General features: G+C 43.6%; 1 protein-coding gene across 2 annotated transcripts in view; it reads right to left on the bottom strand.

Moving 5' to 3' along the window:
* The window catches only part of DPF1 (double PHD fingers 1), a 211,065-nt gene that overhangs the window by 27,237 nt on the left and 158,159 nt on the right, over positions 1-25,669 (bottom strand). For both annotated transcript variants that reach the window (XM_073598486.1, XM_073598487.1), the window contains exons 8-11: positions 19,248-19,298; positions 6,833-6,952; positions 5,456-5,568; positions 1,448-1,529 (exon numbers count right to left, since the gene is read on the bottom strand). In XM_073598486.1, the coding sequence (XP_073454587.1) occupies positions 1,448-1,529; positions 5,456-5,568; positions 6,833-6,952; positions 19,248-19,298 (366 nt within the window). The remainder of the gene's footprint in view (positions 1-1,447; positions 1,530-5,455; positions 5,569-6,832; positions 6,953-19,247; positions 19,299-25,669) is intronic.

Below are 25,669 nucleotides of genomic sequence, written 5' to 3'. Positions count from 1 at the left end.
AATTGTTCTTACCAGTTTTTCTCAGCGTTATATAAGCTGACAATTTTTTTTGCCCTGTACTATTGGATATGTACAACCTGTACGTAGCGCAACTTCTTTTGTTCGATTTCTATGAACATGTTATTTGGTGAAAATTATGAATATGATTATGGTGTGCGGTTGTTTTTCAGGGGTTGGGCTTGGCCCTTTAGTTCCAGTGAAGGGAACTCTTAAGGCGTCAGCATAGGGCGGCACAGTGGTGTAGTGGATAGCACTTTCGCCTAGCAGTAAGAAGGGTCGCTGGTTCAAATCCCAACCACGACACTACCTGCCTGGAGTTTGCATGTTCTCCCTGTGCCTGTGTGGGTTTCCTCCGGGTACTCCGGTTTCCTCCCACACTCTAAAGACATGCTGGTAGGTTAATTGGATCCTGTCTTAATTGTCCCTAGTATGTATGAATGTGAGTTAGGGACCTTAGATTGTAAGCTCCTTGAGGGTAGGGACTGATGTGAATGTACAATGTATATGTAAAGCGCTGCGTAAATTGATGGCACTATATAAGTACCTGAAATAAATAAATAAAATAAATACCAAAACATTTTGGACAATTTCATTCTCCCAACTTAGTGGGAACAGTTTGGGGATGGCCCTTCCTGTTCCAACATGACTGTGCACCAGTGCACAAAGCAAGGTCCATAAAGACATGGATGAGCGAGTTTGGGGTGGAGGAACTTGACTGGCCTTCACAGTCCTGACCTCAACCCGATAGTACACCTTTGGGATGAATTAGAGCAGAGACTGCGAGCCAGGCCTTCATCAGTGCCTGACAAATGCCCCTCTGGAAGAATGGTCAAACATTCCCATAGACACACTCCTAAACCTTGTGGACAGCCTTCCCAGAAGAGTTGAAGCTGTTATAGCTGCAAAGGGCGGGCCAACTCCATAATGAACCCTACAGTCTAAAATAGGGATGCAATTAAAGTTCATGTGCGAGCAAAGGCAGGCACCCCAATACTTTTGACAATATAGTGTACTGAGTCAATGCAGCAATGCAGTCACTGTGCATATATTTCATAGAATTGTATAAATGATGTTACTGACTGGCAGTAGGAAGCAGCCACAATCACAGCTGCCCTTCTAAAATGGTAAAATGGGAGTACCAACATGGCTGCTTGGTACGGATGAATTCCTTCCCATAATCCCCCATTACTGTAGGCAAGGAGCCAGAGTTCACTTCATTCTCACTAGCTACAGGCAGCCAGCCCCTTCACTGCACAAGAATGTCTTGCAGGCACAGCGAGGAATTCAGGAATACAAAAGCATAAAAGAAAAAATGTCCTAAAGGCTCGAACAGCTTAATGACAGGATATCTTTACACAAAACACATAAGCAGTTACTGCATTGCATGCCTGATAATAAAACAAGAGACAGAAAACAGTACATCAGCACACAGGACTCAGTCACCCACCTTCTGGGGGCTCGGACATTGGGGGGCTCAGGCAATACATATGGTACCCTCGGTCGCAGTCATCACAGAAAAGCAGCTGGTCCTAGGGAAAAGGAAGGGTTAATGTATTTCATTCGTTCATGACTAGTTTGCGGTGACATATCAGAAGTCTGCAGGAAATGGAACGTGATGTTCTGTGCCTGCCTTGCAAAGAAAATACAAAAGCAACATGGTATATAGGTCCAGAATAAAATAATGCCGAAAGTAGAAAATCCTCATTATGCAGAGCTCCAGCACTTGTACTGAGAATTGTACAATGCCATCCCCTGAAAATATGTGTCAGAAATTGAATACTTAAGATAATGTCGACACTCTATGTGAAATCTCTACATTTCAGGCTTTTTTCTTTTTCTAGAAAAACATCATTTTCAGGTAATCCCAGAAAATTTTCTGCAATCTCAGTCCGCATTTTTCAGGACTTGTAAAAGCAGCACTTCAGTTTGTTTTTTTTTTATCACGTATTTGCCATGCATTTATGGTGTACCATATATTCACGTTTATTTGAAGAAAGGGAAAAAAAATAAGGAAAGAAAGTCTCAAGCCGACCTTGATAAAAAAAAATAAAAAAAGCAAATGTACCATAAGCCCTGAAGGAGACCAACTATATCCATAGAATGGAAGCCCCAGGGCCTCGTAGGACTTCCACTATTGTAATTAAATTTAAGAAAACCCCTCTATTTTTGTTATGTGTTCCCATTCATACCTAAAAATTTTTTTTTTCTCAAATTCGTAGTTTTCTACGTGTTTGTTTCATGCAGGCCTACGAGCTACTCTGAAGAATTTGAAATGAGAAAAATCTCAATCTCTCCCCATGACAAGGAGAGGCACTCTGAGTTTCCCGCATTAGCATACAATGCAGGAGGCCAGGATTAGAGCTTTAGATCGGCCAGCATAGTACAGAGTTGAGTTGAGTTGAATTGAATCTTAATATAGCGCGGTCTTACCCGAAGGGTCCCGACGCGCATACAGATCGTACAGAGCAATCATTATGATTTCAATTTACAAATACCACACTGGTGACCCCACAATAGGGATAAAACTTTTCCGCGGAAAGGAGTTTAATAAAACACGTGGCCACTCATTAAAATGAGATTTAACCTTAAACTACGTATAGGGTTGTTTACAATAAGAACAGGAAGCATGTGGAATTCCCTTCCACAGGCGGTGGTGTCAGCGAGGAGCATCGATGGTTTCAAAAAACGATTAGATAAGCACCTGAACGCCCACAACATACAGGGATATACAATGTAATACTGACACATAATCACACACATAGGTTGGACTTGATGGACTTGTGTCTTTTTTCAACCTCACCTACTATGTAACTAATTAACTCTTCAGCCTCCTCTGCATAACAAAGGAAACCGTAAGTTTTGGCATTTTCAGAAAAGATCAAGTAAGTTGTAAGTAGTAATTTTTATTTTTTTAAGTTATAATACAGTATGTGACTGAGAACATGAAACAAATTTAAAGGAGGAGTCACCCCCAACTTGGCTATAAAAGCAGAAATACACTGTTGGTGGTGAGCTTTTGGGTAAGCCATTCAAAATTTATATTGGGTTGAATCACCCAAATAACACTGTTTTATATGAGGTTATTATTATTTATCCAGTGGATGAAACATGAGAGCTGAATGGCTATTGCAATTTATAAGGACTACAGTTTCTACTGTCTGCATTCTGTTAAATTCTGAACATACTGTAGAGAGTATATGCCCAAGGGATGGATATCTAGGGACACAACTGTACCTTGTACAGTACTCTTTTTCTTCTTAATGAGGGCATTGAGTAGAATGAGGGCCACGCCACACTTGCGATCCTGTCGCTACCAACAACCTGGCAGCAACAGGATTGCTATAAAGGGCAGAGAAATACTCACCTACAGTATTTATACAGCTTCACCCCCTCACTGGCCGGAAAAGCCACTCATGGGCTGGAAAGGGAGATTCTGCATTGTTTCCCTCAGCTAGGGAACAACAACTTGCTCATATGGCCATCGGGGGAGAGGCACTATACAAACAGATGAGTATTTTCTCTGCCCTTTCTAGTAATCCTGGATTATATGTGTGACACGGCCTTAAAGCCACCTTCCTCCCTCAATGTTATTCTTCAAAAAATGTAGACATGGATTTAGTGCCTCCATACCATGGACTGCTTGGCTTTGGCTACCACCAAGTTATAAGGCTCAACCAATACTCAGGAAATACAAGATATATTTTATTAACAAGGAATAAAAGGGTATAGGCCAAGAAATGAGATGGTATTGGCCAAGGAATAAGATGGTGTAGGCCAAGGAATGAGATGGTGGTGGCCAAGGAATGAGATGGTGGTGGCCAAGGAATTAGTTGGTCAAACATAGAATGAGATGGTATAGGCCAAGAAGGGAGATGGTATTGGCTATAGAATGAGACGGTGTAGGTTAAAAAGAATTAGTTGGTATTGGACAAGGAATGAGATAGTATTGGATATTTACGGAGGGAGGAACTGACTTATAAACATACAAAATTTCAAAAAATGGTCCTAATGACTAGACTCTGATTTATCTACACATTTTACCTTACCAGTGAGTGATGACCTGTGAACCTAGAAGAACTAACTGCCTATGGCTTAGGGTAGCTGATGATATATTGGGTCCTGGCATGCTAACAATATCATGTATACCCTACTGTCCTGATCTATTATGGGTAAGAAGTAAAAAATGTGTCACTGCATACTCATCGCTGTATTGGAAGAAATCGTATATGTAGGGTATACTATGTTCTGGAAGACGCATTATCTACTTGAATCTAATGTTTTCTTTTACTTTTAATGTCTTTTTGTATCTCCACATGTTTTGAGGAATGGCATTCTTTATCTATGTTTTGTTGTAAACTGGAAAAAAATATGTTTAATAAAAATTACCTGATTAAAAAAAAAAAAAAAGCTAGTATTGGCCAAAGAATGAGATGGTGTAGGCCAAGGAATGAGATAGTACTGGCCAAAGAATGAAATGATACTGGTCAAGGAATAAGATGGTGTACATCAAAGAATGAAATGGTGTCAACCAAAGAATGAGATGGTATAGACCAAGAAAGGAGATGGTATTGGCTAAGGAATGAAATGGTGTAGACCAGTGGTCGCCAAACTGCGGCACGGGGGCCAGATGTGGTTCTTTGCTTGCCCTTGGAGCACTATTCCTCCCACTGATATGAGACACTATTCTGCCATCTGACACCAAAAACAGGGCACCATTTCTCCCACCGACACCAATAATGGGGGTACTAAGATTCCCTAGGATACCAATAATGGGGCACCATTCCTCCCGCCAATACCAAATGTGGCGATGTTTACTCCCACTGATGCCAGGACAGTTGCTCCTGCTGGCCACAATCTGGCCCTCCTAAAGTCTGAAGGACAATAAACTGGCTATTTGTTTAAAACTTTGGAGACCCCTGGTGTAGATGAAGGAATGAGGTAGTACTAGACAAGGAATTAGATAGTATTGACCAGGGAATGGGATGGTATTTGACCAGGAATGAGATAGTATTGGCCAATGAATTAGATGGCATTTGACCAGGCAGAATCTTTGCCATGGTGATATTGGCATTCATGTTTGAAAGGGCCAGGTCTTGAAAACCAAACTACACAGTGTACGTTTTATGGAATGCTTATTAATGCTTTATCTATGTTTTCTCTACAGAAGCTTTGGGGGAGCGTCACTCAAAAATGTGTTGAGAATAAGGTAACATTCCATTCATATGCCTAAAACAAGGAACCGTCAAGCCCCAACACCTTGATGTATGCAAAAAAAACAAGCTGTCCATACATGCATGTGAAACAAATGCTGGAACTTGCATTTATACTAACAAAAGACGGCTCTCCCAGTTTATGAACAATGACTGCCATTTAAAAGACCTAGTCAGGCATTTGGTTTACTCTGAAAAGAAAAATCTGACATTTTTAGTGTACATGTACATTATGGTGCACTCACATCATTTTCTGAAGTGCCACAAAGGATACAGGACTTGCATTCAATACACTGCCAGCGATAAGTCCTAACAGCAGCTGTCATGTTGACGGTGAATTGTAGACATGAGGGGTGACCTGCAGAAAGAGAGGATTATAACAGCAGTACAAAGAAAGCCTGTGCTGAGATGAATATCATTGACTGTCATTGCTAACCTCTATTTCAGAAAATGCTAGCTTTCTGGCTGCTGTGCTGAACCAGTGGAATCAATGCTGCCGGCTGCGAGATTCCTGTCATTTCCCAATAAATGGTAACTGCCATATTTGAGATATGATGTCATCAATCACCCCCCGCCCCTTTGTGTACATTTAGCTATGGGCTGGAGAATCTCATCCTAAAGGGACCAGAGATTAGTCATTGGTTGTTAGGAGGCTGCTAGCTGCTGGCACCCTAGCAACCACGAGCCCTGTGTGGGAAGCTGCCACGTTCATGCCAGTGTTAGGGAGCTAGGGAGGACTCACCAGAGCAGGTGAAGGTCTGCTTTAAAGAGTAACTCCACTTTTGATTAGAACAAGATTTCCCCTCTGGGTGATTTGTGTACATTACAAGGATGTTAACAAGTTTTGTTGCAGATTCGTACCTGTTGCTATGCTGAAGAAATAGCTGTTTGTTTGTCTGTGTCCATGTGCAAAGTGAATGTGAATTTGAGTGATTTTATGATTATCAATCAGCTGCTGTACCTGCAGGGTTCTAATGAGGAAAGTGTCAGCGTCTGCATCCCTTTAGACATGATTTCCCTTCAGGAGTTTCACATCAAAAACTATTTTTTTTTGCAGGGGATGCCCAAAATCTAAATAGTATCTTAGCAATCAGTGAGCCAATCACACAAACAGGAAATAACATTTCTGGGGGGCGTTCTGTACAATGTCTGTGTACAGCAGGGATATGCAATTAGCGGACCTCCAGCTGTTGCAGAACTACAAGTCCCATGAGGCATAGCAAGACTCTGACAGCCACAGACATGACACCCAGAGGCAGAGGCATGATGGGACTTAATAGTTTTGCAACAGCTGGAAGTCCACTAATTGCATACCCCTGGTGTATAGAAAGCCTCCAGGTTGCCATGTTGGATTGTACAGAAAATGACAGCGGCTGCAGATTGAAAAGGAAAGGATTTTTTTTATAACATTCAATTATAAGTTGACTTGTGTAGCAATTTTATACACTATATTATTATCTTTATTTGTTTGCTATTTGTTTTCCCCATTGAAAGTGGAGTTACTCTTTAAGGCTTCTCGGCTTTTTCTGTATTATGTTAGGAGGCACATATTCAGCTAAGGGTTATGCAAGCAGAAGTCCGATTTTAAACAGGATCTTGACAGGAGTGATGTCAGGTTTTACCAGAACGTCCACAGTCTGCACAGGAAATGAGGTCTTCTGGACAACCCGTCTTCTTGGCTCCTCCTAGACAAAAATCGCAATAGCCATTGGCAATGACCGAGCCGTCAGGGGCCTTTTTAACTGAAATGCAGGTTAAAAAAAAAGAATTATTGAACCACAGCGGCAGTTTTGAAAAGCATTGTAATGCAGATGAGGTTGGCTGAGAAGGTAGGTTCTGATCTTGTTTTGGCTGGAGTTGGGCTTGGAGGAAACATTCACCTAGAGCAGTGATGGTGAACCTTGGCACTCCAGATGTTTTGAAACTACATTTCCCATGATGCTCAACTACACTGCAGAGTGCATGAGCATCATGGGAAACGTAGTTCCAAAACATCTAGGGTGCCAAGGTTCGCCATCACTGACCTAGAGATATACGCTATATTGTCAAAAGTATTGGGACACCTGCCTTTACACGCACATGAACTTTAATGGAATCCCAGTCTTCGTAAATAGGGTTCAATATGGCGTTGGCCCACCCTTTGCAGCTATAACAGCTTCAACTCCTCTTTGAAGGCTGTCCACAAGGTTTAGGAGTGTGTCTATGGGAATGTTTGACCATTCTTCCAGAAGCGTATTTGGGAGGTCAGGTGCTGATGTTGGATGAGAAGGCCTGGCTTGCAGTCTCCGCTCTAATTCATCCCAAAGGTGTTCTATCGGGTTGAGGTCAGGACTCTGTGCAGGCCAGTCAAGTTCCTCCACCCCAAACTCACTCATCCATGTCTTTATGAACCTTGCTTTGTGCACTGGTCCAAATCATTTCATGGAGGGGGGATTATGGTGTGGAGTTGTATACACCCCCAGCTGCAAAGGGTGGGGCAACTCAATATTGAACCCTACGGACTAAGACTGGGATGCCAGTAAAGTTCATGTGTGTGTAAAGGCAGGTGTCACAATACTTTTGACAATATAGTGTATACAGTATATGCTGACTCCCTTGTGAACATGCTAGAAGCATGGCTGTCTCTGACAATAATACTTTCTGAGTCACAAATCTGGAACACGCATGCAGCAACTCATGTCAGACTACATTCAGAACAGCTCATATCTATACTTGTTCTATGTTAGTGACTCAGAAAGTATTGAAGCCAAAAGATCGGCATGAAGGCTAAGCAAATGGCATGTCCAGTATTGGTCAACAATGGTCGCCTTCATATTTCTTTCAATACAGGTTTCTCTTAGGCCTCTTTCACATTGTTGGCCAGGGGCAGTAAAAACAAGTGGTCCATCTGCATTTTTACTGCCCCACAACCACCAACCTACAAGTAGAAATGGCAGCCAGAGAGGATTGTATACATGCCATGGCTGTGATGATTTGCTTTGCAAATTTAACTTGGCATACTGAGTTTGATAGGTGGCACCGCCTGTCAAATTTGCCTATTGCAGTGTGGGGACTCACTGCTTTCATTGGCCAAATGCTTGGTTCGTGGTTGCAGAGCGATGTTGCAATAAAAAAATCCCTGTTCAGCTGAAAAAGGAAAACCAAGACAAAAAAAAGACATATAACAGGCATTCAGAAGGTGACAGGATCACCTCCTGAATGCTTGGAAGCTGTTGCTGTGCCACCCACTAAAAGCAATACAGTACAGAACACTTTTCAGAGGGCAGTAGAAACTTCCACCAGCTTGAAAGTGGCCTCAAAGCTGAACTTCAGGAAAACAGCTAAATACAAAGATGTACATATAGGGTAACATTTTTAACTGCCAAAGGGTTTGAAATTCTGTCCATCCAGTCCTGAGATTTACACAGCTCTGCCGCACAGTACAGTCCTGTCTGGTACAGAAGGGGATCAGAACGTTCTCTGCAGCAGTTTCACCTTCACCAAAAAGTCTCCTTCCCACCCAATGACTGGACAGTGAAAGGAGAAGCAGCTCATCTTTGTCACTCTGCTCTCTCCTATCTGCATACTCCTTGCATTGCAACACTCCTGACTGTGTCTTTGTGCTGCTTCTCCCTCTCTGTCTCTGAGCTCTGCTGTACAGGTACACAAAGAGGCCAGGTCAAATTCACAGCTTGCATTAAAGAAAAAAATTAATTAATGATATATTAATGGTTGGAGCGGCATTAACTTGTACCTGGAGTTAAAGAGGAACTTTAATTGCTTTTCTGAAAAAAAATGAAAAGTCAGCAGCTACAAATACTGTAGCTGCTGACTTTTAAGAAATAGAAACTTAACAGCCAGTGGAGTCTAGCGCGGTCCTCCTCTGCACCAACTTCGACTCTCTGGCACCACCATCTTGGATACATCTCCACTGTGCATGCGTGAGGCACAGTAGCTGGTTCTGCAGCCTCCAGGGCCAAGCTGACCAAATTCTTGCCTAGGCAAGAATAGCGGAAGTGGAAACAGGTACCTGTCACAAAAAGGTACCCGCTCTCAAAAAAAAAAAAAGAATGTCAGACGAGGGGGAAGGGGGAGGATGAGTGGTTTTATTTTTAGGTGAATTTCAGCTTTAAGGTACAGTGGCTGATCTTGGTCAATCAGAAATAACCTTATTCTGGCATTTACATTCTGCTACTCTGTTGGGTGATGCATACCTCTTGCCTTTGATTGTACTGTGGTACAGTTACCTTTATCATGCACTGTAAAAGTATATAGAGCTATCATAAATTAGAGAAGGACCATAACGCTTTATTTACAGAAAAGGGATGTAGTGATGTACGGTGATTGATCTTGGTCAATCAGAAATAACCTTATTCTGGCATTTACATTCTGCTACTCTGTTGGGTGATGCATACCTCTTGCCTTTGATTGTACTGTGGTACAGTTACCTTTATCATGCACTGTAAAAGTATATAGAGGGATCATAAATTAGAGAAGGACCATAACGCTTTATTTACAGAAAAAGGGATGTAGTGATGTACGGTGATTGATCTTGGCCAATCAGAAATAACCTTGTCCTGACTTTTACATTCTGCTACTCTGTTGGATGATGCATACCTCTTGCCTTTGATGTTACCATTACCATGTACTTTAAAAATCTCACTGTTCTATTTATTCATCATCCTGCTAAGCCTCAGCTTCGGGATTTTCTTGCGGTATAGATTTGTCTGTTGTTATTTGCATTCGCGTGGCTTCTCTCCAAGATCTGTTATTTTGGCCTTGGCTGCATTTACCGAGCTTGGCTACCTGTGACCGATGTGGTCACTAAATTAGCTGATGTGCTTGTCTTCCAGACCCGCGCTCACCACAGACGTCTCACCGGGATCCTGACCCCGTCTGATTACTTTACTGCATTGTTTGTAATTCGTCAGTTTAATCCACAGTGTAAAAGCTGACGTTTTGACACCTTTAATATAAAGGACAGCTAGCGCAAGAGATATACACTATATTGTCAAAAGTATGCCTTTACACACACACGAACTTTAATGGTATCCCAGTCTTAGTCCGTAGGGTTATATATTGTGTTGGCCCAAACTTTGCAGCTATAACAGCTTCAACTCTTCCGGGAAGGTTGTCCACAAGGTTTAGGAGTGTGTCTATGGGAATGTTTGACCATTCTTCCAGAAGCGCATTTGTGAGTTCAGGCACTGATGTTCGCCCAAAGGTTTTTTATCGGGTTGAGGTCAGGACTCTGTGCAGGCCAGTCAAGTTCCTCCAACCCAAACTCGCTCATCCATGTTTATAGACCTTGCTTTGTGCCCTGGTACAAATCATTTGGTGGAGGGGGGATTATGGTGTGGGATTGTTTTTCAGGGGTTGGGCTTGGCCCCTTAGTTCCAGTGAAGTCCTAAGGCATCAGCATGCCAAGACATTTTGGACAATTTCATACTCCCAACTTTGTGGGAACAGTTTGGGGATGGCCTCTTCCTATTCTAACATGACTGTGCACCAGTGCACAAAGCAAGGTCCATAAAGACATGGATGAGCCAGTTTGGAGTGGAGGAAGTTGACTGGCCTGCACAGAGTCCTGACCTCAACCCGATAGAACACCTTTGGGATGAATTAGAGCGGAGACTGCGAGCCAGGCCTTCTCGTCCAACATCAATGCCTGACCTCACAAATGCGCTTCGGGAAGAATGGTCAAACATTTCCATTGACGCACTCCTAAACCTTGTGGACAGCCTTCACAGAAGAGTTAAAGCTGTTATAGCTGCAAAGGGAGGACCAACTCAATATTGAACCCTACAGACTAAGACTGGGATGCCATTATTGTTCATGTGCGTGGAAAGGCGGGCCTCCCAATACTTTTGACAATATAGTGTATTTTGGGCTACCGCTGCTAAACTTTTTCTGAAGATGCTACTTTCCTGGCTGTCAAAAATGTCAATACTTTGAGCCACTGACCTGGAACAGGCATTCAGCCAGGAAAGTCAGAACTCTAAGGCTGGGTTCACACTATCTTTGCACGTGGCTCACAGCAGGGGTCTGGTGCATCCTCGTTCACCACTTCAGGTCCGATTTCAGCCCGAATCTTTGGCTGAATTTGCCCCTGAAATGGACCAAAAGAAGCACAGGACCCCTGTGCAAATTCGCACCGGAGCTGCAGCAGAGATCTCTATAGAGAGCCGGCCAAAATCTCCTGCTATTGCGAACTGGATGCGGGGAACTCTGTAGTGTACAGTATAGAAGACACAGCACAGTGCACAGAGTGTAGTAGTGTACGGTATAGAAGACACAGCACAGTGTACAGAGTGTAGTAGTGTACGGTATAGAAGACACAGCACAGTGTACAGAGTGTAGTAGTGTACGGTATAGAAGACACAGCACAGTGTACAGAGTGTAGTAGTGTACGGTATAGAAGACACAGCACAGTGTACAGAGTGAAGTAGTGTACTGTATAGAAGACACAGCACAGTGTACAGAGTGAAGTAGTGTACGGTATGGAAGACACAGCACAGTGTACAGAGTGAAGTAGTGTACTGTATAGAAGACACAGCACAGTGTACAGAGTGAAGTAGTGTACGGTATAGAAGACACAGCACAGTGTACAGAGTGTAGTAGTGTACGGTATAGAAGACACAGCACAATGTACAGAGTGTAGTAGTGTACGGTATAGAAGACACAGCACAATGTACAGAGTGAAGTAGTGTACGGTATAGAAGACACAGCACAGTGTACAGAGTATAGTAGTGTCCGATATAGAAGACACAGCACAGTGTACAGAGTGTAGTAGTGTACGGTATAGAAGACACAGCACAGTGTACAGAGTGAAGTAGTGTACTGTATAGAAGACATAGCACAGTGTACAGAGTGTAGTAGTGTACGGTATAGAAGACACAGCACAATGTACAGAGTGTAGTAGTGTACTGTATAGAAGACACAGCACAATGTACAGAGTGAAGTAGTGTACTGTATAGAAGACACAGCACAATGTACAGAGTGTAGTAGTGTACGGTATAGAAGACACAGCACAATGTACAGAGTGTAGTAGTGTACGGTATAGAAGACACAGCACAATGTACAGAGTGAAGTAGTGTACGGTATAGAAGACACAGCACAGTGTACAGAGTGTAGTTGTGTACGGTATAGAAGACACAGCACAGTGTACAGAGTGAAGTAGTGTACGGTATAGAAGACACAGCACAGTGTACAGAGTGTAGTTGTGTACGGTATAGAAGACACAGCACAGTGTACAGAGTGTAGTTGTGTACGGTATAGAAGACACAGCACAGTGTACAGAGTGTAGTAGTGCATGGTATAGAAGACACAGCACAGTGTACAGAGTATAGTAGTGCATGGTATAGAAGACACAGCACAGTGTGCAGACTGGAGGTATATGGAGTATTGAGCGTACAGGTCAGCACTGCAGATTGAAAGTGCTTATACAGTATCTCACAAAAGTGAGTACACCTCTCACATTTTTTGTAAATATTTTATTCTATCTTTTCATGTGACAACACTGAAGAAATGACACTTTGCTACAATGTAAAGTAGCGAGTCTACAGCTTGTGTAACAGTGTAAATTTGCTGTCCCCTCAGAATAACTCAATACACGGCTATTAATGTCTAAACACGTTTCGAAGCAGGAGCAATTTGCTCCTTCATCAGACCTGATGAAGGAGCGAATTGCTCCTGCTCCGAAACGCGTTACCTCCCCCTTGATGTCAGATCCGGCCTATACTTTCCAGCATGGTTTCGGAAGTCCAACGGTTATCTTGCTTCCTCGCTTTTCCCTCTCCTGTCACAGCTGTGGGCCAGCTCTCCCTCCCCTTAGAGGCGAAGGACTCTACAGGATGCCTATTATGCAGACTGAGATGCTCATTTGATCTACTATATTGTAAGTGTTTTTAACCGCTTTCTATGAATAAATACTCCTTAATACTGCACTTAGAGGTACCTTCTGTTTTTTTACTTTAGTTTCTTTCAGAGTTGCTTCCTCTACCTGAAGTGCTGCTGCAAGTGCTCCGCAAGTCTTTCCTTCTCCCCTTAACCTTAATGTTGAAGGTGATGCTGATGTGACAATAATCTAGTACAGTTCACTGGAGGACATTTCCTGACAGAAGCACCCTATTCCTCTTCCTTTTGCATCTAAAGTGTATACTGCTGTATTGCATAGCAGATTCCAGAGTATGACTAGAGATGGATCAGTAATGCGTAGCAATGAAGAAAAATATATAGAAAATATATGGGATCACGTGGTAGCGGACGCAGGTTCCACCACAACAGAAGATACAACGGGGTGCCTGCCTCTTATAATCTGTATATAATAGAGTAACACCAAAGACCCCAATGGTTGATATACAAGCTGGCTCGCATCAAAAAAATAGGTAGACCACCATGGCCCTTTAAGGCAGACCAAGCCTTCCAGACAGAAAATATTGCATCATCAACGCCAGCTCCTTAACCCCCCCTTTTTTATGATTGTTGTATTTTAATGTATATCCAAAAAATATTGTAATTTTTTACGTATACTGCCTCATGCTGTGCCTACAAAGTCGGTATTTTGAGATAGCTTCTCCCTGTTTTTTGCTACAATTTGGATGTTGGCAAGGTGAGGGTCCTCCTTTCCATATGCAGAAGTGAGCCTGAGTTTGCATTTTCCAGCTTTAGTAAATAATCACCATTGCCTGCAAAAAACGACCAACTCTGGGGTGTGTATTAGGGAGCACCCAGTACAAACGTTCATGAAACTCAGAGGTAAAATTTAGATTTTTGGTGGAAAAAAGGTATCAGATATAGCCAACACATTTTCAGAAAATGCCTCTCTCTTCCTCAGGGCTGAAACCGTTGATATAATTGGACTTGCAATGAGCTATAATTAGGAGACCTGTGGTGGGGCTTGATCCAAACTGTCAAACCTGGTCACATTGTCAGTATTAAAGAAGAGGGAGGCATCTGCCCGGAAACTCATTGGTTTTATTTAATACCTTTATTCAATATAAATCTCAATTTGCCCCGAGTGTCATGAACTTTTGCACTGGGCGCTCCTCAATACCCATTCCAGATTTTGTCATCTACTGAGCATTCTCCTTGAGACGTGAACAGTGTCCATCAACGTTACACCTTCATTGCACATGAGTCCTTTTGAGTCCAACACTATCAAGACTTTGCTTCTATTAATCCAGTGTGATCACACCTACACATCAGTTGCAGCATGACCAAGGAATACTTATGACTGCTTCCCCTGCAATCAGCATACTCATGTATTGTGCACTGTAACTGAACGGTCCTGAGTTGATAGCTCATTAGTACCCCGGTACACATTAGTTTGATAAGCTATTAAAAGTTCAATGACTGTCCACATCCTAGCATGGGGCACTTGAATCACTTGAAGGTGTAGATCAACAGCCATAAGTACTGTCACATTGATGTCATTCTATAGACTGATCAGTCCTTCCTTCCCTCAGGCCCTGATAATTACTTGGTTGTGCTGCATGGCAAAAGGCATTTGCAGGTACTAGGATATTTTATCTATTATTTTCCAAGGTGGTCCTATAAACACATATTTTGCTGAGACAATAGGTCAGACTAACTGATATACAGTTCCCCTTTAAAAACCTACAAAGGCCCATGTATTCAAATGAAAGGTCAATCGTTTAATATTTTCTTGGTGAAACCGATCCAGAGAAGCCAGGGCTGTGCCAATCAGTGAGCCCCCTCTATTCTGTCCCCACACATATCAATTTTGAACAGGTATTTTTTATTTGATTCAATTTGCTCATCATATCTGGGAACATTTTTCTTCAATGGTGCCACACACGTGTTGTTTCATTTCTGATTCAATAATACAAAATATGATACATTTCCCCAAAAAAATTTCCACGTAGGGTAAAACAAATTTCCATGAGGTCAAAACAAATATATTCTGTAAAGGTGCTAATTTCCTTTTTTTGGCATATAATGATCTTATTCAGGTTTTACAGGTTGAAATGCTGAACTCCGGGAATTACACAAAATCTACATACCCTTGCACTGCACCCCCCCCCCCCAACTGCAAGGATTAAATGCTCATTTAGTCTATGAGTGCAGGGAAAAGATATATTAATAAATTATAACCTCACTCTTGGTTCTGACAGGCTTCTTCAATCCATGCAACCAGTCCTCCTCAGTACCCCCTACTAAGCAGCTTTGGGCTGTGCCTGTATGCTCATCTCCTTGCGTACAATATAATTTTAATAGCTGCACTGTACATAATGAGAGAGAGAGGCTGCCATCAGCGCGTAGGTGGAGGACATCGCTGGAGTCTGGGATAAAATAAGTAATACACCTTACCCCTGCACCCCTGATCTAAGTGAGCATTTAACCTTTACAGTACATGGGGGGGGGGGGGTGCACAACTGCAAGGATAAAGTTTGTCTCATTACAAGAGATCAGTTTTAAAATAAATATATTTTCGCAAAGAACATATCTCACTGTCTTTTGTAGTGCAAAAATAACACAAAGCAATCACGCAGTTTCGTTTGTTCAGAACTAATTTTGAGTCAGAACATAGAAGTCAACTGTCATTCCTGGATCAATGAGCTCCAGGTGGGGGATTGACATCATTGACCTAATATGGCCACATTGCCATATTACGCCAATGTCATTGACCTAGTATGGTCATGTGGCCATATCAATTCAATTATGTCACAAGCATCCCCACTCCTTTGTAATGTTAGCTACAGATCCCAGCAATGACAGCTAACTTCCGGATTAGGACTGAACCCAAGCTCATCACTAGTTATTACCGGGTAGATATAACTTGTGGTGAAAATTACTGAGCAAAGTTGTTGATGGAAGGTAAAAATACTAATATCTGTTTTTGCAGCATGGATATCGCTGTCTTTCTTAGCAGAACTACCGAGGTGAAGATCAACATTTTGTTATAACCCATTTGAGGAGATGACAGGCCTTTATTTGGTATGGGAGAAATTGAGGTGGGGATTCCCATGACATAATTGCCCTAGTATTTATACCTTCCATCACCAACTTTGCTCAGTATTTTACACCACAATTTGTATCTACCTGGTAATAACTAGCGATGGGCTTGGGTTCAGTCCGAACCCAAGTTCGCCCAAACCCAGAAGTTAGTTGTCTTTTCTGGGCTAATGAGTTGCAGGCAGGAGATTCCTGGTCCTGTAGCTCACATTACAAAGTGGTGTGGATGCTTGTGACATCATTGACTCAATATGGACCCATGACCATGCTAGGTCAATGTCACTGATCTAATATGATCATATGGCCATATTAGGTCAATGATGTCTTGCACATCACCACTCTATTGTAACCTCCGGTTTGAGGAACATTAGCTATGGGACCATTAATCTCCTGTCTGCAGCTCATTAGGCCAGCAATGACAGCTAACTTCCGGGTTTGAAAGAAATTGGGTTCAGACTATTCCCAAGCCCATCACAAGTTATTAACCAGTAGATATAAATTGTGGTGGAAAATACTGAATAGATTTGTTGATGGAAGGTATGCTAATATATGTTTTTGCAGGATGGATATCGCTGTCTCTCCTAGTAGAACTACCGAGTTGAAGATCAAAATTCTCATGACCCATTTGAGGAGATGACAGGTCACTATATAGTAGGGAAGAAATTGAGTTGGAAATTCTCAAGACATCCCTGCCCATCTACCTGGTAATAACTAGTGATGAGCTTGGGTTTGGGCCTGGATTCAGTCCAAACCCAATTTCATCAAAACCCTAAAGTTAGGTGTCATTGCTGTGCTAATGAGCTGCAAGCAGGAGATTCCCAGTCCCGTAGCTATTATTACAAAGGGGTGTGTATGCTTGTGACATCATTGACTCAATATGGTCACATGACCATGCTACAGCCGTGGCCAAAAGTTTTGAGAATGACACAAATATTAATTTTCACAAAGTCTGCTACCTCAGTTTTTATGAAGGCAATTTGCATATACTCCAGAATATTATGAAGAGTGATCAGATGGATTGCAATTAACTGCAAAGTCCCTCTTTTCCATGAAAATGAACTTAATCCCCCCAAAAAATTTCCACTGCATCAGGGAAGAAGGCTTCAGGGAACCCAAGAAAGTCCTGCAAGCGCCAGGACCATCTCCTACAGTTGATTCAGCTGCTGTATCGGGGCACCACCAGTGCAGAGCTTGCTCAGGAATGGCAGCAGGCAGGTGTGAGTACATCTGCACGCACAGTGAGGAGAAGAGTTTTGGAAGATGGCCTGGTGTCAAGAAGGGCAGCAAAGAAGGCACTTGTCTCCAGGAAAAATGTCAGGGACAGACTGATATTCTGCAAAAGGTACATGAATTGGACTGCTCAGGACTGGGGTAAAGTCGTTTTCTCTGATGAATCCCTTTTCCGATTGTTTGGGTCATTCGGAAAAAACCTTGTCTCAAGAAGAAAAGGTGAGTGCTACCATCAGTCCTGTATCATGCCAACAGTAAAGCATCCTGAGACCATTCATGTGTGGTGTTGTTTCTCGGCCAAGGGAGTGGGCTCACTCACAACTTTGCCTAGGAACACAGCCATGAATAAAGAATGGTGCAAAAATATCCTCCGAGAGCAGCTTCTCCCAACCATCCAAGAACAATTTGGTGAGGAACAATACCTTTTCCAGCATGATGGATCACCTTGCCGTAAGGCAAAAGTGATAACTAGGTGGCTTGGGAACAAAACATCAAAATTTTGGGTCCATGACCAGAAAACTCACCAGACCTTAATCCCACTGAGAAATTGTGGTCAATCCTCAAGAGGCGAGTGAACAAACCCCCCCACACACAAACTCTGACAAACTTCAAGCATTGCTTATGCAAGAATGGGCGTCCATCAGTCAGGATGTACCCCAGAAGTTGATTAACAGCATGCCAGGGCGAATTGCAGAGGTCTTGAAAAAGAAGGGTCAACACTGCAAATATTGACTCTTTGCATAAACTTCATGTCATTGTCAATAAAAGACTTTGACGCTTATGAAATGCTTGTAAATATACTTCAGTATACCATAGTAACATCTGACAAAAAAGATCTAAAAACACTGAAGCAGCAGACTTTGAGAATATTGAAAACTAATATTTGTGTCATTCTCAAAACTTTTGGCCACGACTGTAGGTCAATGTCACTGACCTAGTATGACCATATGGCCATATTGGGTCAATGATGTCACGAACATCACTGACATAACTCTATTGTCAGCTGCAGGGTGGGGAATCTCCTGCCTGACCATATTAAGTCAATGATGTCATGAGCATCCCCACCCCTTTGTAATATTAGCTATGTGACCATGAATCTCCTGCCTGCAGCTCATTAGTCCAGCAATGACAGCTAACTTCTGGTTTCGGATGAACTTGGGTTCGGACTAAACCCAAGCCCATTAAAGTTATTAACAGGTAGATATAAATTTTGGTGGAAAATACTCAATAAAGTTGTTGATGGAAGGTATAAATTCTAATATATGTTTTTACAGGATGGATACCGCTGTCTCTCCTAGTAGAACTAACAAGGTGAAGATCAAAATTCTCATGACTCATTTGAGGAGATGACAGGCCACTATATGGGGGGGGGGGGGGAATTGAAGTGGGGATTCTCATGACATCACTGCCCATCTACCTGATAATAACTGATGAGCTTGGGTTTGGACTTGGGTTCATTCCGCACACAAGTTCGTCCAAACCTGGAAGTTAGCTGTAGGTTTTTGCAGGATGGATACTGCTGTCTTTCCTACTACTGAAGTGAAGATCAACATTTTCTTATGACCCAATTAAAGAGATGACAGGTGGCTATACATTAGGGGAGGGATGGAGAGAGGGGATGTAGATGTGGTGGCGGGGTGGGTGATCATCTAGAGCTTATTGGGTAAAAAAGGTTGTAGAACTAATAGGTATGGATATAGAGAACAAGGTCCAGAACAGGGGGGTGGACATTTCCTTTAAACAATCCACTTAAATGATATAGAATCCGTCAGACCCACGCACTACACAGTAGTCGGGATGTTTTTTTTTTTCTTATATTTTGGGTACTGTGTATGCCTGTGTCCTCCTCACCTGTATGTCGAGGCTGCATCTCAGGCACCCAGTTCAGCTCTCTGTAGAAGTCTAGAGGGGGAAGAAAGACATCAGAATTGCAGTAGTTACACAGCGGGGTACCAAGGGGTTAAGTGGGAGGTGTGATTATTTTAGGGAAGCTGAGAGGGAGGGGTGGGGGGGGGGGGGGATTGTCATCACCCAAACTGATAACCTACCCCTGTCACTCCTCTGTTTCCATAGCAACTGTCTGCATCCGAGGGGCCGCCAAAACATGCAGCATGGATTTAATATATCTCTGCCTGATTTATTGTTTCAATTAGAGAAACAGACGTAGAAATGGGGGATGGTAGGCAATATGCTTATACACAGAGCAGAGACGCCTACCCAATGCACAGAGTTCTACTGAGAACTAGGCTTCTAATGCCGAATCTTCTGTACAGGCCGGAACTGGCAACACGTCCTGTTCTGTAGAGGATTCAACTGTCCTCCTAATATACATTATTATATCCACAGTGCAACCGCTAAGATAATACCTCGGGCCACCCCAAAAAAAGTTCCTGTAGTTAGGATTGCATTCATCTCACCAATACAAAGTGTTCCTAAAACTCCAATAATGATCATTATTTTACAAAAACCTAAACGGCTTCATATTTCCCAATTTTATTCTAAATCTAATAGAAAACTGAAACGCTGCCTTCGTTCTCAGTGTCCTGTATAGAACTGAACTGCTTCTTACTACCTTCTATCCCAGCTGTCCTGAAGCCATGACTTGTGTGTAAGTCTGCATAAATACTGGCGATTCGGGACAGTGCGAATTATAGCAGCAGGAATCAGAGATTCCTGCCGTGGCTCTCAGCAGCACAAAGTGCATCCAACAGCAATCACCGCAGGTAATCACTGGCTGTGCAGACAACCACGAATAGCTGTGGCTGCCGGCGATCCGTCATTATAGTGAACGGGGCCGGTGGCCTCACCTAGCCAATTAGAGCTACAGAAAGATTCCTTCTGCTACTGTTCGCACTGGCCATAATCGCTGGTGTGAATGTAGCCTCTTAGGCTTCGTTCATACATACGACCAGAAAGGGGGGGTTTAGTAAAACCAGGTGATTGAGCCACGGTTTTAACACCCCATGGCCGCCCACTTGAACATTAACCTACAGCCGCTCATTACTGTACACATGCTGCAATTCTGTGCTTTGTGACAAAATCAAAACAGCATGTTGCTTTTGGTGGTTGGTGCAGACAACGAACACAACTAAATGCGTTTCTATGGGGCTGCAATGCACACTATTTCGGCACGGTAGTAGAGCAAGTATGGGATTAAACGAGGCGTCAAGGAGGAGACATATGGCTTTCCTACCGTCTGTCAAACATCTCTAAAAAGTGATCCGAACGAGGATCGCTTGTTAAACGAGCCCTAATACTCAATATTCTATAGAGACCTCTTCTCACTCACTTTATCCAAAAGAAAAAAAGGCTATAGATACACTTTGCAAAAAAAAAACACCCACTAATCCTGCCAGAAACCAATACTGTCCTGTGCACTCTGCAATGTTATCTCAAGTATTCTGATCACCCTACACTGCTCAACCCTGTGAGCAATCCCCCCACCCATGTTAGGGATAGGAGGATAGAGGGGAGATGTTCTGTAGTCCTAAACATTTCTGGCCCTAGAGTGTCAATGCTACTTTATAGATACAGTACAGTGAGTAAGTGTTGCCCCCTGCTCCCGCCAGAAGCCAATACTGTCCCGTGCACTCTGTGTTGTTATTTCAAGTATTCTGATCACCCTACCCTGTTCAACCCAGTGAACAAACACCCACCCATGTTAGGGACCAGAGGATAGGAGGGAGGAATTCTGTAGTCCTGAAGCACTTCTAGCCCTCAGGTGACAATGCTCCTTTATAAACACAGCACAGTAAGCATTGCCACCTTAAGAGAGGGAATGTGTTATTGGCAGGCTTAGCAGGTGAAATGAAAGCAAAAGAAGGCTGAAAAAAAGAAAATGAATGCAGCCACCACATCTAAGGACTGGTAAACTATACTATATTACATATACAGTAAGGTCCATATATATTTGGACACAAGCACAATTTTAGATTTTTTCAGGTATTTACCAAAACATATTCAATGTATAGCTATATGGGCTGAAAGTGCACACTCTCAGGTTTAATTTGAGGGTATGTACATTCAAATAGGAGGATGGGTTTAGGAATTACAGCTCTTAAGAATAGACACCCCCCTTTTTCAAGGGACTAAAGTAATTGGACAATTGAATCAAAAGCTGTTTCATGGCCAGGTGTGAGCTACTCCTACACACGATCGGACTTTTTGACAACAAACATGCAAATTAGCTGTTTTGGAGCAACATCCGACCGTGTGTACGCTCCATCGGACAAACTTTTTCAGTTTCCATCAGACTTTTGTTGGCTGTGCGAATGGACAAACTTTCCGGCAACAAAAGTCCGATGGAGCAAAGTCTGATCGTGTGTACACAAAGCCATCGGACTTTTGTACAAACTACAGTACGCAGCCGCGAGAATGTTTCCAGCGCGTTCGGATCACACTGGTTCTCGGCGGCAGGGTACTGTACATCTTGCGCTAGCTGCAATAGGAAAAACACATTTTCCTACTGCGGCAGGCACGAGAGGGAATTCCCCTCTGGGGTATGGATTTTAAGGGGAACCCCCTACGCCGAAAAAATGGCGTGGGGGTCCCCCCAAAGTCCATACCAGACCCTTATCCGAGCACGCAGCCTGGCCGGTCAGGAAAGGTGGTGGGGATGAGCGAGCACCCCCCCCCTCCTGAGCCATACCAGGCCGCATGCCCTCAACATAGGGGGTGGGTGCTTTGGGGGAGGGGGGCGCCCTGCGGGCCCCCCACCCCAAAGCACCTTGTCCCCATGTTGATGAGGACAAGGGCCTCTTCCCGACAACCCTGGTTGTTGGTTGTCGGGGTCTGCGGGCGGGGCGCTTATCGGAATCCAGGAGCCCCCTTTAATAAGGGGGCCCCCAGATCCCGGCCCCCCACCCTATGTGAATGAGTATGGGGTACATCGTACCCCTACCCATTCACCTAGGGAAAAAAGTGTCAATAAAAAACACAGTACACAGGTTTTTAAAGTAATTTATTAGTTAGCTCCAGGGTCTTCTTCCGACTTCGGGGGTCCTCTTCCGACTTCGGGGGTCTTCTTCCGACTTTGGGGGTCCTCTTCCGACTTCGGGGGTCTCTCCGGCGTCTGTATCTTCTGCCGGCTCCACCGCTATCTTCTGCCGCTCTTTTGCCAGCGGTGGCCCGGACTTCTGGATCGTCTTCTTCCCTCTTCTCTTCCAGAGATGTTGACACGACGCTCTCTCCAAACGGAATGCTCTCTGTGCGCTCCGCAACGGACTTATATAGGCGGTGACCCCACCCCTCTATGAGGGCAGAGACACGGGGCATGCTGGGACTGTGAGGTCATAAGGGGGCGTGGTCATATGATGACATGACCACGCCCCCTTATGACCTCACAGTCCCAGCATGCCCCGGGACTGTGATGTCATGGGGGGCGGGGTCACTGCCTATAGAAGTCCGTCGCGGAGCCCTCAGAGACCATTCCAGCTGGAGAGAGCGTTGTGTCAACATCTCTGGAAGAGAAGAGGGAAGAAGACGATCCAGAAGTCTGGGCCACCACTGGCAAAAGAGCGGCAGAAGATAGCGGTGGAGCCGGCAGAAGATACGGACGCCGGAGAGACCCCCGAAGTCGGAAGAGGACCCCCGAAGTCAGAAGAAGACCCCCGAAGTCGGAAGAAGACCCCCGAAGTCGGAAGAGGACCCCCGAAGTCGGAAGAGGACCCCCGAAGTCGAAAGAAGACCCCGGAGCTGCCTAATAAATTACTTTAAAAACCTGTGTACTGTGTTTTTTTATTGACACTTTTTTCCCTAGGTGAATGGGTAGGGGTACGATGTACCCCATACTCATTCACATAGGGCGGGGGGCCGGGATCTGGGGGCCCCCTTATTAAAGGGGGCTTCCGGATTCCGGTAAGCCCCCCGCCCGCAGACCCCGACAACCAACGGCCAGGGTTGTCGGGAAGAGGCCCTTGTCCTCATCAACACGGGGACAAGGTGCTTTGGGGGGGCCCACCCCCCTATGTTGAGGGCATGCGGCCTGGTACGGCTCAGGAGGGGGGGGGGGCGCTCGATCGTCCCCACCCCCTTTCCTGACCGGCCAGGCTGCGTGCTCGGATAAGGGTCTGGTATGGATTTTGGGGGGACCCCCACGCTGTTTTTTTGGCGTAGGGGCTTCCCCTTAAAATCCATACCAGATCTTGGGCCTGGTATGCCTCTGGAGGGGAACCCATGCCGGTTTTTTATTTAAAATTTGGCGCGGAGTTCCCCCTCAAGATTCATACCAAACACAGTGCCTGGTATTGGCGGGGATCCAAGTCGGATCCCCGCACCAGTGTGAACCCGGCTCACAAGGTGTCAATCTCGCCGATAAAAGTGGCGAGATTGACACAATATCAGACAACAATAAAGAAGTTGACCAAAGGGTGGTGGTAAAGAGCTGAAAAACCATGTGATTTGGTGAAAGTTGGCTGGAAAAGTCCTGTCGTCTGTATGCAAGACAAACTTTTAGGGCAACGCCCTTTGTACAAAAATCCAAGGGAGAGTTTGTACAAAGTCCTATCGTGTGTATGGGGCTTAAGGGTGGTATTTGCATTTGGAATCTATTGCTGTGAACCTACATCATGCATTCAAAGGAGCTGTCCATGCAAGTGAAACAGGCCATTGTAAGGCTTCAAAAACTAAACAAATCCATCAGCAACATTAGGAGTGGCCAAATCAACAGTTTGGTAAATTCTGAGGAAAGAAGAATGCACTGGTGAGCTCAGCAACATAAAAAGGCCTGGACGAGAACACTTCACAAGAGCAAATACACAGGGTTCACCACAAGGTGCAAACCATTCATAATCCTGAAGAATTGAAAAGCTAGATTAAACTTTGCCAAAAAACATCTTTAAAAAAAGCCAGACCAGTTCTGGAAAAGCATTCTTTGGACAGATGAAACTAAGATTAATCTGTACCAGAATGACAGGAAGAAAAAGGTGTGAAGAAGGTTGTAAAACATGGTGGAGGCAGTGTGAGGGCATGGGCATGCATGGCTTCCAGTGGCACTGGGTCATTGATAATGTGACAGAAGACAGAAGCAGCCGGATGAATTCTGCAGTGTTTACAGATATACTGTCAGCCCAGATTCAGCCAAATGCAGCAAAATTGATTGGACAGCGCTTCACAGTACAGATGGACAATGATCTAAAACACACTGCAAAAGCAACCCAGGAGCTTTTGAAGGAAAAGAAATGCAATGGCCGAGTCAATCACCTGATCTCAACCAATTGAGCATGCATTTCACTTGCTAAAGGCAAAACTAAAGGCAGAAAGACCCACAAACAAAGCATCAGCAAGGAGGAAACCCAGTCTTTGGTAATGTCCATGGCTTCCAGACTTCAGGCACTTATTGCCAGTAAAGGATTCTCAACAAAACATTAAAAATTAACATTTTATTTATGATTATATTAATTTGTCTAATTATATTTGAGCCCCTGAAAAGGGGGGGGGGGCTGTGTATAAAAATGGTTGCAGTTCCTAAAATTTGTACTTGATATTTATGTTCCACCCCTTGAATTAAAGCTGAAAGTCTGCACTTCAAATTAATTTGGATTGTTTCGTTTTAATTTTATTCTGGTGGCATACAGAGCCAGAAGTATGAAAATCGTGCCTGTGTCCAAATATATATGGACATAACTCTGTTCTTGCGATACACCTCAACTAACCGCCTAGCACTAAGTATATTTAAAGACTTCCTTTATAATCTAATAATATAAATTAATTATTATTATTATATACAAGGGCTGTACTGAAAGTAATGCTAAAGTGGGTAAACTTTGTATTACCTTATATAGGTCATTCAAATTTCTCATCTTCTTCTTGTTTTTCATTGCAGGTAAATAGCGGATTCCAAGCAGAAGCAATGTGCCATCATTGAGATCTTGACGAAGGAGGGATGCAGGTTGTCGGACATCCACAAAAGGCTATAGAATGTTTACCGAGATGACAACAGTCATAAGAGAAATGTCTTGTTACTGGTGACTCTTATCAATGGTGTCATCTCCGTAAACATTCTGCAGCCTTCTGTGTATGTCAGACAACCTGCACCCCTCCTTCGTCAAGATCTCAATGACAGCACATTGCTTCTGCATGGAATCCATTATTTACCTGCAATGAAAAACAAGAAGAAGTACTATAGAGGAAGAGTTATTCCACTTACTAATGAATCCTGCTAAAGTGGGGCCAATATATAAAGGACTCTGACAGGTTTGCTGTGGTTTAGGAATTTAGATTAGGATAGGAATAGGAATTTGTTATTAAAAAAGGTCATGTCTGAACATTGAAGC

This window comes from Aquarana catesbeiana, linkage group LG09 (genome assembly GCF_042186555.1).
Source record: "Aquarana catesbeiana isolate 2022-GZ linkage group LG09, ASM4218655v1, whole genome shotgun sequence".
Taxonomy (NCBI): Eukaryota; Metazoa; Chordata; class Amphibia; order Anura; family Ranidae; genus Aquarana; species Aquarana catesbeiana.
Note: the sequence above shows the minus strand (reverse complement) of the source record. Positions and strands in the feature narration are given on the sequence as shown.